General features: G+C 36.7%; 2 protein-coding genes across 3 annotated transcripts in view; one reads left to right on the top strand and one right to left on the bottom strand.

Annotated features, from left to right (window-relative positions):
* The window catches only part of LOC136042589 (uncharacterized), a 478,776-nt gene that overhangs the window by 343,445 nt on the left and 116,416 nt on the right, over nt 1-18,915 (bottom strand). The window lies entirely within an intron of this gene.
* Nucleotides 1-18,915, top strand: part of LOC136042507 (sialin-like) — a 36,053-nt gene that overhangs the window by 11,153 nt on the left and 5,985 nt on the right. For both annotated transcript variants that reach the window (XR_010621339.1, XM_065727471.1), the window contains exons 4-5: nt 5,057-5,231; nt 8,864-9,246. Coding sequence is in view for 1 of the 2 variants with exons in the window: in XM_065727471.1 (XP_065583543.1) it covers nt 5,057-5,231; nt 8,864-9,246 (558 nt within the window). In the remaining variant the exon portion in view is untranslated. The remainder of the gene's footprint in view (nt 1-5,056; nt 5,232-8,863; nt 9,247-18,915) is intronic.

The following is an 18,915-nucleotide window of genomic DNA, read 5'->3' as shown; positions in this document are numbered from 1 at the left end:
ATCAGTTTGTAGGTCAAGTAACGGCGACGGACGAAAACTCAGAACTTTTGTTCCGATACGGGTTACGTGGAAAGACCATCTGAAGCCTGTAAAATTTCCAGTAATTTTCCAAAACAAAATTAGAATTGTTTTTTCAATTTTTATTTATCAAAAGAAAATGAAAAAAGAAATTTTTCAAACTCTGCAAGTAACTTAGGAATATTATTTAGACCATGCAATTCTCGCTTAGAGAACTCGTGACAGATTTCTGTATTTTTGCTAGATTTCTAGGCATTAAAATTTCATTTGCTTTCCTTTTCTTATGAAAGTTTCGATTTTGATTGAAAAATATTTTGCGTGTATATATTGGCGGGACCTACATCAGACTGAAAGAAATTACCGGTGATCCAACTTATAAGTGGATGAGGATGGTCCTATAATTTTTTTAAATTTATCAAAAGAGGCTGTCACATCTTAAAAAAAAGAAAAAACTTCATTGGAATCGAGTTGTGCTTTCGGAGTGTACAGAAACAGTAATGTGGTTGTCACTTGGACATCCACTAGAAGGAATTGTCAATCTCGACTGAACTTAGTAATGGTTAAAAGGTAGTGTTGTATCTCTGCTTTTTGGGGGTCAGAACCCAACCCCAAATTTTGGGGCGGACAGAGCGGCCTAAGTTTTAAGATCCTAATATCTAATAGCAAATATTATCGGAATTCAACAAAGCTAGTGGGAAGCAATAGTAAGTTTCCTTGTTGTTTTTTTGTGGGTCTAAATTTGGTCTAATCTCAGTTTGAAAGGGGGAGGAGTCTCCAACTTCTTTATATTCAGTCAATCTATGTGGAAAGTAGTAGTAAGTGTCCTTGGTGTACCTTTTGTGTGTCTTGGCGCAATCTGTCCTCTTTGAGGATAGGTAGATACAATTCCTAGAAAAATATGTGATTAGGACGTCTGACGAAAAATATTGTCGCGTGTCAACTAACATTTTGGGAATAAGGGCTAGTGCCCTGGCTATGCTCTTTAGGGATGCGGACCCAATGTGGTCTTTTTGCTGGAGGAAAAGGTGAAAAATCCCTATAATCTTGTCATCGGAATGTCTGGTACAAGAAGAATTTCCATGAGGACGGGTCATTGAATCTCAACCAGAGAAGGTCAGTGGAAATTCAGAGTAATGTCATTAATGGCCATTCTTGCCAATAGGGCATTTACCCGAAATTGTTGTTTAACCTTAACAAAAACTGGTAAGAAATAAAAGCCAATATCCTAGTTATTCTTTTTAGTGGTCCAACCTATGTTAGGATAGTCTCTCTCAATTCTTCTAATTAGGACATTTTTAGGAAAGGGTTGTGAAATCTTAATTAAGTATAGCTTTGGTGCTTTTATCATAGACACCTTTGTATGATTTATGACATTTGACTGCTTTTCTGTTAACTGAAACACCTTTCGGGTTATTTTCCAACTTCAAGCTATTTCAGTATAGTCCTTTCGTATGTATCACATTGCGAAGTGTGCTGCCAATTTGTGTGTATTCTGATAAAGTAGAAGTCTGGATGGTCTTCTTTGAAAGGGCTTTTTACGGGGTCGGTCAAAAAGCAAACTCAACCAAAATCTGTTTCCATTCGTTTTGAAATCCATGATCTGTCCTTCATCATTGAAGATACCCTTTGCCTTCTGTTTATTGCTGCCATCTTACGCAATAGTTTCCTTTCAAGCGTAACCCAGTCAAAAGGTCGCTCTCTCTTTCAGAAATAATAAACACCAGATGGTACGTTCCAAGCGCGGCGGAACAGTGCCAAGCTTGGTGGAAATGTGCGGCACAAGTTGCGTCCCAACATATACACCAGGTGGTGAGAAGTCAGCTTCCCTTCGAACCCAGTTGGATATAGGAAGAATGATTTGACAATGGTATTCGTTTCCATTTTACACGGCATAAAACTAGGCATTTAACTAGTTAAAATGATAATAAGTTTGTTTTCACTATAAAAGACAAAAGTCATCTGTGTTGTATTATACTTATTTATAGAATTTTCACCTCATTGTTTATATAGTGTTTTTGTTTCCGGAACAAAAAAAATTGTTGATAAACTCATTGCAACATGACAATGGATTGTGTTCTTGCCTTGACAAAAAGTTGGCAGAAGTAGTGTGCTTAGTTTTAATAGCTAAAGCTCTATAAATAGTCTCGTGTATGAAGAAGGAGCGACATTGGCTCCCTGAAGATTCTATATCCCCCCTCTATACCTTGAAAAATCCTATTTCTGTATTTTTTCATAGAAAAACGGCTTTTTGGTGCTTTTGTTCAAATCATTAAAGGCAATTGCCCCCCCCTCCGTTTGATTTTGAACAATAAATTTTTGCCCTCTCCCTTGCCTAATTTCTGGGAATTTGTGCCATTTTTCAACAAATTCATTCAATTGATTAATTCTTCGAAACAAAAAAGTTATTTGGTTCTTATAAAATAACACGAGACTAATTTACGTCAGATTTGCATTCATAACAAACAGGGAAGAAGAAAACAATAATTTTGGCTTGTTTTTGTATTTTTGCAGTTATTTTTCGTTAGTTTATATTTCCAACTATAATCGCAATAATAATAGGAAGGTACCTTCTTTCAATTGCTTTGTTCAGAAAACAGCAAATAACTTGATGTTACGAATTTCTCCTGGCCTATATTGATGTTGGCATGGTTGTGGTTTCTCCTTAAGGTATATGTTCCCTTTAAGCCTCAACCAAGGAATTTTGCGTTAAGTCTTCAGTTGTAGCTGAAAAGCTTCAGATATATCCATTCACCGAGCCATAAATATGAGCTTGCCGCTTGACAGGTTTGGTTCCCGTGAATATTCAGTGAAAACAGAGGATCCCCAGGGCGGTATCCTGGGACCTACGCTTTTCCTCATTTACATGAATGACATAGGAGACAACCATGAAAGCCCTTTGCATTACTTTGCCAATGATACCATGACACACTCAGCCGTCCCAAAACACGAAGACCCAACAGAAGCCTCCCTTTCCCCACGGATGGATCTTTTTAAAATTGAAAAGTGGCCTGATGCATGGATGGTCAACTTCAATGCATCAAAAACAAAGGAGCTTCTTATTACACGATCAAAGGTGCTACGTCAACATCCCAGCTTCATTTTTAAAAATGAAAGTATAAAGAGAGTTGACAAGACTCGTCTACTGGGAATTCATTCTTCCTCCGATCTCTCTTGGACTAACCACGTCGATCAAGTGAGAACCTTCTGTGCAAGAAAGCTAGGAGTTACTCTTCGCTGCAAAAACTTCTTCCATCCAGCTCGATTATCCCACTCTAAAAGTCCTGCATCAGACCCACAGCTGAATATGGATGACCGCTTTATGCTGGTGCTCCAAAACGCTGTTGGTATCATTTCAGACATCCAGAATAGGACAAATAGGACGGGCTTTGCCTCCAAACATGACTCGCTACAGCCTCTAAACGAAAGGTTTGATGTAGCGTCGATGGTTGTTTTCTACAAGTAAATGAATCCGCCATCCTCAGACGACCTCTCTCGCATTGTGCCGCCCTTTGTCAAGCCGTCAAGGCCGACACAAAGGTGCACAGCTCGGTTCAGTTATCTAACAGAGGACAAGCCAAGAACCGAGTACTTGAGGAACAGCTTCACCCGGCGTTCTATCTGGTACGATCTTCTTGGGAGTATTATTCCTGCAAATCCCTTTGTTGACTCCTTCATAAGATGGTTCAACAGGTTGGTAATAGCCACTTTAAAAACAACCATGGTAGGAGTAGAATTGGTAGCAGTAGTGGTTGTAGGAGCACTACCCCACCACGAGTGATTGTATTAGAGCCTTGTTGCATGGCCTATAGTTGCTCTCTCAGTAGTTGTCAGGTTCGTGGTTTTAAACGTTGCAGGAATAGTAGGAGGACTCGTAGCTTTCTTCCAACGTTATTTTTATATTTTTGAAGTGTGGCACTTTCTTTACCGCTAATCTTCTTCAGATTTTGTATCATAACTTAAGATGTTAACGTAATTAACGGTTAATGATTAGTATGTAATAATTTGGGAAGATTTCTTAAATGATTCTTTAACAGCAATGAGTAGAAAAAGGTTCAGTATGTGTAGATTTGCAAGCTTGTGGACAGGAGGTAACGGGGTCGAGGGCACCATCTTCTGGTCCTCAAATTCGGCAGACTAAAATTCCATGCAGATTCTGACTTCATGAAGACATAACGCGTCTTTCTTTCTTATGAATTGTATCTATGAAGATACCTTTTTGGAATGGGCTATTTGTATAATTTGGTACCATTGCCCCCTTGGGCGACGTTCATCCTGTTGTCCTCAGAGGTATTCTTTTAGAGTTTTTGACCGTTCCTATTTTAAATGGCTGTAACGAATTTATTTGTCTGGTGCTATGTGGACTATGGAGCCACAGAAGGATTTAAAATGAATCTTTGGATACCCTTAGAACTGTTTTGTCGTTTAAAAAGTGCTTTATAATATATAATTTTAATTTATAATATATAATGTATAATTCTGAAATTGCAATTGAATGAGCTGAGTTCTCTTCAAGCTCGTACGATTGTTTGTTCTTTATAACGAGACGAGGAAAGAATAACTAGCCTATAATCTGACATATTGCTTTTAGGAATTGTTCCCTTTGTTTTAGTAATAATTTATGTTAACGCTTTGAGAACCATTTAAATGAAGATTTTTGGGCACTGTTCTGATCCACAAAGATTGAAGGTATAACCCATTGGTGATAGAAACCAATTGCGGCCCTTTGATATTATAATTTATGTCTAGCTCAGTATTAATATGGCAGAACTCTTGTCTTTGCTAGTAATCTGTGTTTTTCGTTTTTTTTTGTTTTGTTTTTTTTAATTAGAAATTTCTATGCTATATAGTGCTAATTATCCTGACCTTACTGTTTCGATGTTTTCGAAAACTTATCCTGTGATTTTCAAGGTGCCCCACAGGAAGTTAAAAATGCTTTCATTTAAATAATCAATGAATTTAGATTGAATGTGTGAAATTTGATTCACAAATATTTTCGAGGAATATTATAGTTTGCATATAACTTTTATTTATTTCTTAGGGAGTCACATTTCCAGCAATGCATGCTTTGTGGAGCAATTGGGCCCCTCCAATGGAAAGAAGTCGACTTGCAACAATAGGATATTCTGGCAACTATGTTGGTACTGTTGTAGCTATGATTACTTGTGGATTTTTAGCTGAACATGCTGGATGGGAATCAGTTTTTTATGTTTACGGTAATATTTGCCTTTTTTTTTATCATAGAATGATTTCAGCGTTTCAGAAGCCGATCAAATTCTACTTACTATATCTTTTGAGGTTTTACCGTCAAGAGCTTGAATAAATTTTGAATCGGTGCATTGAGAGGAATAATTCCTAAAAAAACTCTAGTATAATTCCCAAATATTAATCCTGTATTTATATGACTATTGTAAGTAGGGGAAACAAGCAAGGGTCTTTGGTTTCAAATAGATAGAGCCACGGCTGTTGAAGATATATTACGACTAAAAAAAAGTGTTTCTCCAATGACGATTTATTTTAGCCAGTGCAGTTTTACACTGAGATATAGATAGGTCAATGAGAGAGAATTTCTATGAGTTCGGTCTTCGGAGGGTCTTTTATCTTTATTGAATCCCAGTTTTAAGTCGCTCTAATGCCTTGATCTGGTCATTTGTGGCTGATTTTGCTCCCTTTTTTTTCACCAACGGTTCGTTAATAGTGTTAATTTGGAGTGAAGATACCCAATAAAATCAGCAAACTTTGTGTGTAGCCTACATTCGTATCTGGGCATTAGGAGGATGGAGAAGGCGGAATTCAACTAAACTGAAAGAACATCTGATAATCCAGTTAATACATATTTTTGAGCTTAATAAAGTAAGAGTTTTGTTATTGCGATGTGAATTTCAGAGGAGGACACAAACTAGGCTGGTAGCCGGCCAGAAATCTTATAGCGCCATCGCCTGGTCGTTTAAAAAAGAAAAGAATACGGCATTGAACTTTACAGTCATCATGTGGACTGGCTGCTTAGTATCTCTGTAAAATCTCTCTCATTGTTTCTTACATCCCTTTGGATATTTTTCTGAATCCATTTTGTAGTGTTTTAATCTAGTTTTGGAACAAATTTAAATTCTATCTGGATAAAAAAAAATTGTATGTATCTATTTTTTTTAATTACATCGTTTGCGGTATTTTTAATCATGATGTTTCTTCAAGATTGGAAACAATTAAAAATTTAATTGTGAAACCTGTGCAAGTACTGTGGTCAAGTCTTTCTCTTTGAACATCTGTGTTTTAAATAATAAAGTCTTCCCCCACTTTTTTTCTCTATATTTAAATTCATATATATAACCTAAGTGTATGATGGCCTAAAGGACCGAAGAGAATGAGGTACGCCTATTCAAATTGTAATCAATCCCAAATAAAGTCTCTCCCCCCTTTTTCTCTATTTTAAATTCATATAAAGGACCTGAGCGTATGAAGGCCCAAAGGACCGAAGAGAATGAGGTACGCCTATTAAAATTGTAACCGATCCTAAACTGTTTCTTTATAAATGCTCATTCTCAAGAGATAATGGAGAAGAGAAATTCTCCCCCTAAACTGTGTACTATCACAATGTTAATAAAGGGGGTTTGGTATCCTTGAACGTTTCCTAATATTCCTGGTGTAAACTCTTAAGATAATTTCAAATATTTATTTGTTTTCCTCAAAATCAAGGAGTATACAAAAAAATTTAAAGAAACTGTAAAAATACGTGAACAATAGAAGAAAACTGGAATATATAATACACTCTAAGACAAAGCTGAATAAAATTTATGAAACAAATATTTAATAACTAAAAAAAAATTTTAATTCTGGAAAAAGAGAAAAGATTATGCGTAGAGAAAATATTTTCAAACTTACGATAAAAGTTATACATGATGATTATTCTTCAATTACTTGAAGTCTGTTATGGAAAATTCTGAATTTGTTATTTATTTAACGTGTTAATTCAACCCCGTCCTTTTAGGTCAAAGTTATGGCCCGATGGAGCTAAACTTTTGCAACGCATTTATCTCCGATGATAATATACTTAGTGGGGCCTTGACCTCTCTGGCACTTGTCAAATTAGTATTTTATTAGCATTAAAAATGTTTGTGCCCTTTTTTTGCTGGGGATATTGTTTAGATTAACTGGCTATTTTTATATTGGGGTAAGGAATCACGAGAAGATGCTCTAAAAACTAATCTTTAATTTTGTTTTGGCTTTTTAAGAACTAATTCAAGAAATTTTTTCCACCCAAGAAGTCTATCATAGAAAAGCAAATAACTAAACTAAACCAGAGGCGAGCAAAAATGAAGTCGAACTAGATCTATGTTGCATGGGCAACGTGAGGTTTTGCGGCAACGTTTGTTCGGCTTTGCCGAACAAAGTATTGCGAGACCAACGCTTTCTTTTTGTTTCCTCGCTTCGATTAAACGCTGAAACTGTTAATCTGTAAGGATCTTAAAATAAACAAGTCCCCTACATGTCTTACCGCTGGAACCAAATTGGTCTTACCATCAAATACACCGGAAACATTTAATAGGTACACCAACTAGCAAAAGTTGCGAACCCCTTATTGCCGACTATGATTATGAGCTAACAGCCGACCGTTGCTTAAAACTTTCCTATATGTCTCACAATTGGTATCGGACTATTTTTGGTATACATGTGTACCTTACTACTGAAGTTGTCAACCCTTTTAAACTTTCAAACTGATATATCTTATGAAGGAATTTTTCTTCCAAAAAATGGATGACATATACTTTTATCAGCTCATCAAGAGCTTTCGACTGCTGTCGAAAAAAAATCAATCGGTTTTAGTTCCAAACTTGATTTTTTTGCCGTAGGCCAAGTTTCTAACGTCATCACTTAGCAAGGAGTAAAGGATAAGCTCTAATTTCTTTAGCAATGAGATAAATTTTAAAGTTTAAGAGGCACATCTGATGCCATTTCTCTACCGCAATTCCAAGTGAAAAAAAAACGAATGATAAACTCAGCTGCAATCACGAATAGAAATGGGTAGAAAGAATAAATTTGTGGCCCCAGGCAGGAGTTCTACGAAGCTTTCCAAAATGCAGACATATTCATCAATCCGGCCTAAGGTCCACACTTTCCAGAAAAACCGCAGAGGTTAGACCCTTACCACTTTCTAGGAATAAGATGGAATCGGGGTGCTAGAAAAAAAAACCTGAAGTGTTGCTCTCACAACACAATTAAAATAAATCATGAAGTTAAATTTGAAACGAATCGCAAACAGGAATAGGGCTAAAACTCCCCCTAAGTGAAAGTTCCGCCTCAATATCTTTAGCCTTTTTGTAAACCTAGAATATATATTTCCCGTTTCCCACTAACAAAAACTATTTGTAAACAATAGCCAACTTGCATAACTTACACCCCTTGCCCCAAGGACTGTGAAAGGTCGGGTCATACCTGGAAGCAAAGTTACTGAACCTTTTAGCTATTTTGAGAAAAAGACTATCCCAAAATGTTGATCTAACGTCTTTGGGGGGATGGCGGCTAAACAGAACATGAAGGGGGGTGGAGATGCCCTTCATGCAATTTTGAATATCAGAATTAGCAGGCACTAGAACCTTGCATTTACAAGCGATTGAGCCCCCTCTGAAGTTTCTGTGACAACTCCTTTCATACGAGTGGCCTCGTGAAAAAAAGAAGAAAAAGAAATGAATAATACATTGAAGTCATGTTGTTCCTTACATAGGTACCGCTACTTCGTTGCCTATGAAACAAATAACCCTACTGACAGGGAAAAAAATTAATCCACTTAGGATTGTCGATTATCCATAAGCATTTCTTTTTTTTCCTCGTTATTAACAATAAATTACTTTAGGAGTTGTTGGCGTGATATGGTGCAGCATTTGGCTTTACACTGTAAAGGAATCACCTGCTCTTGACAAGAATATATCTTCGGAGGAACGAAACTACATTGAGAGTTCAATAGGAGTGCTTGAAGAAAAGGGCTCTACACCCTGGAGATCAATTCTAATGTCCTTTCCGGTGTGGGCTATTATTGCTGCTCATTTCTCCGAAAATTGGGGCTTCTATACTCTTCTTACTCAGCTACCGACATTTTTGAGTGATGTTACCAAGTTTAAGCTCGATAAAACGGGTTTTATGGCTGCCATACCTTATCTAGCCATGGCAGTGGCTGTTCAAGGTGGTGGTTTGCTTGCTGATTTACTGAGGACACGGTTCAACGTTAGCACTACCTGGGTAAGTTATAATAAATTAAAAGTAAGTATCAAAGAGTAGGGAAACTTGTTACGAGAATCTAGAATTAAAAGGAATTATAGCTACTAGTACCATATCCTTGTAACTGTACACTACCCAGAAAAACCAAACGAATTCCGAGAGACACAGTTTTGAGTTATTAAAGGCTAGGAGTTTAGATTTACGATGGATTGTACCTGATTTTTTTTTTTTTTATTCTGCGTGTTCTTCTTCTTTTTAGTTACTTTCGATTGATTATAAAACATCCAAAGATATTCGTACACACAGCAGTATCTGAGGATGGGGGTTATTAGGTTTGACCCCCTCCTCCCCTTAGAACACATCTCGGACTCGTAAATTGGTCGTAAAAATGCAAAGAAAAAACCATCTTCGAGGATGTTAAACAGAGTCCACGGAAGGCAAACCCCTTCATCTCTGTTCTTTCCCGCCTTCTCAAAAAAAAATCCTGGATACGGCCCTCGAATCAAATATGGCTTTTAAGACCTTTTGGCGGAAACGTTCCTTTTTTCTTCGGCCTTTTTCTTTGTGCCTTTTTTAAAGTAAAATCCAAAAGAAGATCAAGCAATAACAGACATAATGTTTTTACTTAGATTTCTGTAATTAATTGTATGATTTTTTTTTCTTTTTAACGCTAAACTTTGCTAATTATTTTGCTTCTTTTTTGTGTCAGATACGAACTTGGATAGCCTGTTTCATCCATTTCCCATATTCTTTGGTATACATGGATATCCTTTTTATTTTCTCCTTAGGTTACTTGAGAGTTTTTAAGTGATGTTAGTTAGATATGTAAGAATAAACAAAAATTAAAACTCATTTTGCCATTTCTCGCCTATCGGTCTTTACCTCAAAGTTTATTACTCTTTAAGTTTTTTTCCTACTTCATCGTGTCCATTTTACTGTCCAGATTCCCTCTCCCTGTTTTTATTTTACTCTGCTTTTATTGTTCTTTTTTAACTATTCATACATTGTCTTATTTGCAAACATTTAAGACGAAGGTCTTTTCCCGGTCTCCTAGCCTTAGCTTTGTCTCCCCCTTTTAATTTATTAGTTAGCATTTCTTGAAAGAAAAAATGTCTAATTCTAAAAATTCTAATTTCTAAAAATGTCTAGTTTCAAAGTAACAGAACTACTAAATTTGGCAGTTAAGTATGTTGGTAGCTTTTTATTTTAGAAATTCGTTTTAATTCATTAAGAACTATGCTCTAACATCAAATACTTTTCTCAAACTAAAACTCCATTCTTATGCCAATATTCAAACGTTTTTGTTGCCAGACTTGTTTCTTTAAGGGGTTTAACTTGCTTATAAATAATCAATTACTTTTGCAACTGATTTACAAGCTTTTGGTCTTTTGCAGATTTAACTGTATATAATATAATAAATATATTTGTCATTTTTAGTTATATGGCTAAATTTATTTGTCCATTGAAATAAGTGTTTGTATCTTTTTTTAGACTTTTTCAGTTTTATAAGTTTCTTAATCTTGTCCTTTTTATCATTTTGTGGCTGCAAATTGTACGCTAAAAACATGCCTCCAAATTAATCCAAAGAATTAATATTTTTATGTATTTTAAATGTGTGTATTTGATTTACTACTACTACTACTACTAATAACTCACTGCAGCACCAAGCCGCCTGAGGCCAACACAGCTACGCACGCTCCTCCTCCAACCTAATCTATTTAAAGCCTCCCTCTTTACAACCTCCCAGGAAGTTCCCATTTCCTTTAAATCCTTATTTATGACATCCTCCCAACCCAGACAAGGACGACCTGCTTTCCGTGTAGCCCCAGACGGTTGGCCAAAAAGGACAATCTTCGGTAATCTGTCATCCTTCATCCGTAGAACGTGGCCTAGCCATCTCAACCTTTCTTTCATTATAGCCCCAGAAAGCGGGATTGAACCACACTTTTCGTACAACCTACTGTTTGAAATACGGTCAGTCAGCCGGGTACCCAGAACAATCCGTAGGCAATTTCTCTGGAAAACATCTAGTAAATTTTCATCTGATTTTCGGAGTGTCCATGCTTCAGAGCCATATTTGACCACTGTCATCACTGTAGCTTCCAATATTCTAATCTTGGTTTGTAGGCTTATCTTTCTATTCTTCCAAACTTTTTTTAACTGTGAAAAAACACCCTAAGCTTTAGCTATTCTACTTTTAACATCTTCACTGCTCCCACCATCTTTACTAATAATACTACCAAGGTAACTGAAGCTCCCAACCTGATCAATCTTTTCGTTACCTAAGGTCACCTGTTCATCTTCACTTATTCCTAACCTTAGTGACTTAGTCTTCTTAACATTAATTTTCAAGCCTATTTTAGCACCCTGAACTCGTAAAACCTCTAAAAATTCATTCATTTTGCTCACACTTTCATCTAATATGCTTAAATCATCAGCATAATCTAAGTCCAGGAGCGTTCTTCCTCCCCATTTGATTCCATGGTCTCCAATTGCCTTTCCTGTGCTCCTTAAGACGAAGTCCATCAAAATGATCCATATAAAGGGGGATAGAACACAACCCTGCTTAACTCCTGATTTAATACAAAACCAGTTGCTAACCTCATTTCCTACCTTAACCGCAGCAGTATTATTCTCGTACATAGCGCAAATCACTTTAATGTATTTTTCTGGTATACCATATAACGATAAGACCTTTGTTAACGCTGTTCTATCAACAGAATCGAAAGCTTGCTCATAATCGATAAAACTAAGGACCAAAGGTGTTTGACAACGAAGGGACTTCTCAATTATTAACCTAAGAGTGAAAACATGGTCGACACATCCTCTACCTTTTCTAAAACCGCATTGTTCTTCCCTTAAAACTTTGTCTACAGCATGTCTCAGTCTAAAAAGTATCATATTACTCAGTAATTTGCTACCTACAGAGACCAGACTAATGCCTCGATAATTCCGACATTCACTCTTGTCACCTTTCTTATACAGTGGTTTAATTAAGGTTTTCCTAAAATCATTGGGTACTTCCCCTTTTTCAAAAATCATGTTCATAATCTTCAGTAGCTTATTCCTAACCTCAGAGCCACCATATTTAAGGAACTCATTAATCATACTATCAGCACCTGGGGCCTTATTATTTTTTAATCCTTCTAGTACTGTCGCTAATTCTTCCTCACTAAACAAATCTTCCTTCACATCCAAGGTATCACAAACTTTTTCATTTTCATCTATATCTTTTCCTGCAACTGTATCTCGGTTTAGCACATTCTCAAAATGTTCCACCCATCTTTCTTTAACTTTTTCCTTATCACTAATTGTGACCCCATTTCTATCTTTAACTGGGACTAGTCCGGATCGGCTACTCCCTTTCAATTTATTAACATGCCAGTATAATATTTTACTATTATGCCGTCTAGCCGCATCTTCCAGATCCTCAGCAATTTTATCCATCGCCTCCATTTCACATCTCCTTAGTTCATATTTTAATGCTTTCTCCACTTTCTTTACATTCCTTTTGTTTTCATACGACCTATCGCTCAGATAATTCTTATACAAACCCCTTCTACTCTCTATTAAACCTAAAGCTTTTTCACTAATATTCCTAGTTGCTGTCTTAGCACTCATCCCTAGGACATCATCAGTAACTTCACAAATTGTTTTTCTGAAATTATTCCATCCATCTTCCACATTGTCAAATTTTAAACCCTCAAGTTTAGTACTCAACTGTTCCTGGAATTTTTTTCTCAAATTTTCATCCTGAAGTCTACCAACATCATAACTTCCCGGGAGGGAGTTACTCTTCCGAAATTTCAGCTTTAAATTAACCTTAGACACTACTAGATGGTGATCTTTACTTTTAACATCAATAACGGCACTCCTATACACCCTAGTATCTTGTATTGATCCTGCTAGTCTTCTGTTTACAATAACATAATCAATAAGGTTTGCTGTCTTACCATCACGTGAATACCATGTCAACTTATGGGCCATTTTGTGACCAAACACCGTATTGGTTATAACTAGGTTGTTATACCTACAAAATTGCAAAAGCCTATAGCCATTACTGTTTTCTTTTCCTACACCAAAATTACCTAGGCTAGGATACCATCTATCCCTATTTCTACCAACCTGGGCATTAAAATCTCCTAGCAAAAACACCATATTTCTACCTGGTACCCTGTCTATTTGCTCCTGTAACTGTAAGTAAAATTCATCTGAGTCACTAGTATCTCCATCAGTTGGTTCAATGGGGGCATATACTACTATAACTGATACCCTAAACTTTTTAGTCATAAAATGAGCAATTAGTATTCTATTATTAATACCTTCCCAGCCTAAACAAGACTTAGCAGCTTCCTTATTCATCATGAGCCCTACTCCCTGTCTATGTACCCCATCCTTCCTTCCTGAGTAAACAAATTCTATGTCACCTAATTTCATGCTTCCTACCCCTGGGATATGAATTTCTGAAACTCCTAATAAATCCAGTTCAAACCGTCTGAATTCGTCAGTCAAAATGTCGATGCGATAGTCATTTTTTAACGTCGTAACATTCCAAGTTCCAATTTTCATGTTCTTTAAATCTTTGAAATTATTTCGGCCTCAAGAAAAGCAGTGATCCCGGATACCAGTGCAGGATGGGGACCAACATATCTTCTCAAGTCTACACCGAAGCGCTTAAGCCGGCTTAGAACCGGACAGCAAGAAGTCCCTGGGACCTCCAGTAAGTTGGAGGCTTTGTGCAATCCTAGGCCCATCTTGGTCACAACATGGTTTTCAGCACTTGGCGATGCTCTTCTATCAACAAGAGTCGAAATCCTGCACAGACAGTCCCAAGCCTATTACCTCCGACTCATTATATATTCATGCCTACAAATATTATGCTACTACGGGGAGGCAGCCCATAGTAGATAAATTAGCTAGGAAGAGGTTTTTCAGCCCGAAAACGCCCATCAAAACAAACCAAGCCCAGAAAATTATCCAATAATCAGAATCCCGTACGAGTGCTGTGTTGTTTACTAGGCTATAATTTCCTCGAGGGGCGCCACTCCTCAAGTGGGAAAAATTGACCGCAAGTTTCCCAGTCTTGCAGGTACCCCGAAAGGGTCGAGGCAGCCCTTTACAGAGGCCGTTGTCCATAAATCTGGATCTTACGCCCTGCCGCAGTTGTCCTCCTATAGAGGATCCTCCCACGATGGTGTTCTGCTTCACCATGCAAAAAAACTCTTTTGTAACAGGTTATGTCACCAACAGGTTTTCTCCCTTATTTTTATAGCACTATATCTCTTTCTGTAAAATGCTCGATATGTCCTATAAACTACTTCTATTCATTAAAATTACTTTACTTGTTGTCTCAGGTCAAATTTTGGACAGTACGCTGGAGTACGTAGCCTATAGGTTTTTCAGCTCTAGCTTGCGGATTGTTAATTTTTTGGTAATTTTTCTGAAGGTAGGAGTGTTCATGCGATTTTTGATGTGTATTTTTCAGGTAAGAAATTGTTTTAATGTGTTGTTAATATGTTAACATGTTGTTAATATGTAAAAAAAAACGTTAGTGTTTTTTCAGGTAAAAATTGTTTTAATATGGCATAAAGATGTTAATATGAGGTATAAGATATACGTTTATTAAAAAAGAAAACAAACACTACTCGCCATTCGCCTGCCAAGAAAGGTCCCCCATGAGATAAAAGAAACTTCTTTGCCCGTGATTTGAAGGCTGTAAGACTATGTGTATTTTTCACACACCCTCGGGCAATATATTTCAAACATGGGGACCATAATGCCGAATCACAAAAGATGCCCGAGTGGTACTCCCAAACTCATGAGTTAAGTTATCAGCTTTTCTTGTATTATGATCATGACGGTCTCTATTAAAAGTAAAAAGATTTTCAAAAGCAGGAGTGAGCAGGCGATTCAAATATTTATACGAGAAAATCGTGACTTGGTAACCTCGAATTTGGGATCCATCCATTAACTTATTCTTTTTAAAATGCTCATGAACAGGAACCTCATCAAAATCATAAAATTCTGATAATAATTTTGCAGCTCTACTCTGAAGTTTTTGTACTCTTTTGAAACATGTTACAAAATTACTTGCTCGTATAGAGCATCCGTAGCTAATATATGGACAAAATACAGAAAAATAAATCATTCTTAGAATATTTTTTGGGACTAGATTTGTAATTCTTCGCATCACCCCAAGACCTCTACTTAATTTTTTAGCTATTTCACTTGAATAGTCTTTCCACGACAGGTTTTTTTCAATTAAAAAACCAAATACTTCGTTGTTGCTACTCTGTTTATCGCATTTCCCCGAACCGTGGTTTGATCATTTCCAGCACTTGATGAATTCTAGAAAATATCATGAAAAAAGTTTTAGAAAAGTTTAGGGTTAACAAATTTTGTTGAGAAAAAGTTAGAAATTCAGAGACAGCATTATAAATTTTGTTATACAAAACATCAAGCGAAGGTGCAGCTAGAAAGAGTAAAGTGTCATCTGCAAACAGGATGACACCAGTCTCCGTCAGGTAATGCTTCACTCGATCAATAAAAATGATGAAAAGGAGGGGTCCCAGGATTTACCCTCGTGGGATCCCGCACTCTGTTTTCTTTTCTGAAGATGAAACTGATCCATTCTGTACTATCTGATACCGGTTATGTAGATATGATGAGAACCACTCTAGGCTTGAACCCTTCACCCCAATCGAGTCAAGAGCTTGAATAAGTCCTGAGTGGTCCACCGTACCGAACGCTATTCTCATATCCAAAAACACAGCTGCAGGTATAAGATCAGCTTCAGATGCATATTTAATGTAATCAACCAATTTCAGAACTGCCATATCTGTAGATAGCCCTTTTCTGAACCAAAATTGGATTTCTATTAGAATTTTATTCTTTTCAATATAACAGCTTAATTGGGCATGTACCGCTTTCTCATATAACTTAGAGAAAAATGGGAGAATAGGTATAGGTCTTGGATCCGATGGGTCATCTTTTTTCCCTCCTTTATGAAGAGGAACCACTCTTGCAATCTTTAGTGCTTCCGAGAAGACTCCAAGATCCAGAGAAAGGTTGATGAGGTGCGTCAAGACAGGTAAGATACTCGTTTTGGCGGCTTTTATGAGTTTCCGCAAAAACTCATTCATCCCACTAGAACTCGACTTCATCGCAGCCAGGTTGTGCCACTTCCCGTTCCGAATATCTTGCAAATTCAAAGGAATTCTCGCTTGCAGGTTGTCTTTCAAAAATAGATTCAACACTCACAGATGTGCGTAGATTAGTCCGCGCTTGATTGCAAAGTCTTTATCCTTTATTTGCAAAATAATCGCACAGAAATTCAGCTATGGGTCGAGAATCAGTAAGAGGACCTTCTGTGGTCTCAATGGCTCTCACCTCCTCCTTAATATGAAAATTACCCAAAAGTATATTTATTGTTTTCCTTGTATTTTTCATATTCCCTTGATTTTCATGGAATTCATTTTGGAAATGAAGTTTCTGAGCTTTCTGTTTTACTGAATTTAAAATATTCCGAAATTTTTTGAATTTTGTAAAATCATCATCTGAATGATCGTTTAAATAATTCACATTGAGTTTGTTTTTCTGCTTTATTTAAACTAGAATAGCTTTTGTTATCCATGGTTTCTTAGAAAAATTTCTATTAGGGTTTATTCTTCGTAAGGGACATGTTTCATTCATTACATTCGTCACTATCTCACTGAACAGGCTATATGCTGTATTTTTTCATTTCATGGTAAAGCTTTAGATTTTAGATTTTTACTTTTCATTTCATGGTAAAACGATATCCTTTCATATCGTCACTCTCTACGCCGAGCAGTGCCCGGCATGAGACTTAAGTCAGTCAAGTAAGTTAATTTTATCTAATAACAATTAAAATTCATCAGTAAAAAAACTAATATCACATGATGGATTATTGTAAATCAATCCCAAAATCAAATTTTGTCCCTTCATTTTTTATTTCGATGAAAAGTGTTTCGATCCTACCTCCGAGCCACAGGGAGAGTTCATCCTTAATCCAATATTGAATATCTTCATTAATCAAAAGACATAGCTTGCCCTTCTCCATTGATGTCCGTTCTCTTCGCTCGCAAACATATCCTGGATAAAAAAATCCCAGAGTAGTGACTTGCTAGAAACAAATGTCTCACATAGGCCTACAATGCACGGCATCTTGTCTAGCAAACTTAAAATCTCATACAAAGAAGAATATGCCGCTCTTAGACTTTGACAATTCCAGAAAACGATCGCTCTTTCTGCACTCACATGTTTTGAATACTCATAAAGATTATTCGGATTCACACAATTACTTGGGCGACAATTCAAGGAAAAATTATCAATGCATTCATCATCCCTCGCAAGAATAAATCGGTTTTGTTCAAATTCACTCAAAGCGTCATCATATCTATTCACGCTCATTGAAGAAGGAGACTATTTTATACAAAAAAATAAGTGTGATAGGCAGAAAGAAAAAGGGAAAAGAAAAGGAACTGACATTTTGGCTGCAAAATATAAAGGGGAAAACAAACATACAAGTGATGCAGCAACATAATTTTACAACTCAAAATTATGCGGTCGGATTCAGCAAACGGACCACATCATCCATAGTTCTAATTTTACTGATCTATCCCGCTGAGTCTTTCCCAAAAATTGTCCTGTTGTTCGACCAAAAATTTTTGTTTCTGAGTTCACTTTTAGCCAAGTCAAGAATCAGCTTCTTTTTAGATGTTAGGTACTCGGTAACGAAAATTTCCGACCGAGCAAGTTTTGACTTACATGCAAACACTTTTCTTGCAGTTTCAGCAGACTTGAACGCAAACAACACAGACGCAGGACGCTTTTTCGCATTTACAATGGTGTCCGAATCAGTAAAATTTGCTAGAAATTTATATACAGAAACTATTGTGGTCGAAGAAAAATCAGAAATTTGCATTTTATCCGTAATCACATTCAATACACACTCAGAGATGGGAAGACCTCCACTTTGGTCAACACCATGAAATACAAGCTGATTCAGTCGTTTTTCCTGCTCTGTATCATCGAGACGGGTTTCAAGCTGTTCAATCCTGTTTTCTAGGGCTAAGCTCGCGTTTTGGAGAGCCCTTAGTTTGTTTTATACTGGACGAGTATAGAGTCGTGAATCTGAGAAACAATAGAGTCAACCGTATCCGCACTATTTGATAATCTAACTTTTTCACGAACTTCTTTTTGAATATCATTTCGGACATTGAATGCTAGTATGTCCAAGTCCGATAAAGCAGAATTTATTGAATTCGCCGATGTATCTGGCAAACTCGAACCACTAATCTCTAGTTGCTTATCAGGAAAATCAGCTAATTCTGCAAAAGTGTTCGCAACGCCTAATTGATTTTTCTTCTTAGCCTCCTTTGAAATGTTAATAAAGCCCGAAAGCTGTGAGGCTGTTGTTATCACGATTTCATGGCTTCCATAACAAAATACAACATAAGAGATTTTTTTGTTCTTGCCCTGAATTATATCCAACACTCGGCATGGCCATGTTGGATACTTTTTGAATTTTACTAGAACAACAGCATGCTTTGTGAACTGAACCATTGAAATGTATTACCCCCCCCCTCCCAAAAAAAAATCACTTGACTTTGAATAAGTAGGCCCACGTGAGCTTGGCAATCACCTTATAATCGGTTAGTCGGTATAAGT

The sequence above is a fragment of the Artemia franciscana genome, chromosome 2 (assembly GCF_032884065.1).
Source record: "Artemia franciscana chromosome 2, ASM3288406v1, whole genome shotgun sequence".
NCBI lineage: Eukaryota > Metazoa > Arthropoda > Branchiopoda > Anostraca > Artemiidae > Artemia > Artemia franciscana.
Note: the sequence above shows the minus strand (reverse complement) of the source record. Positions and strands in the feature narration are given on the sequence as shown.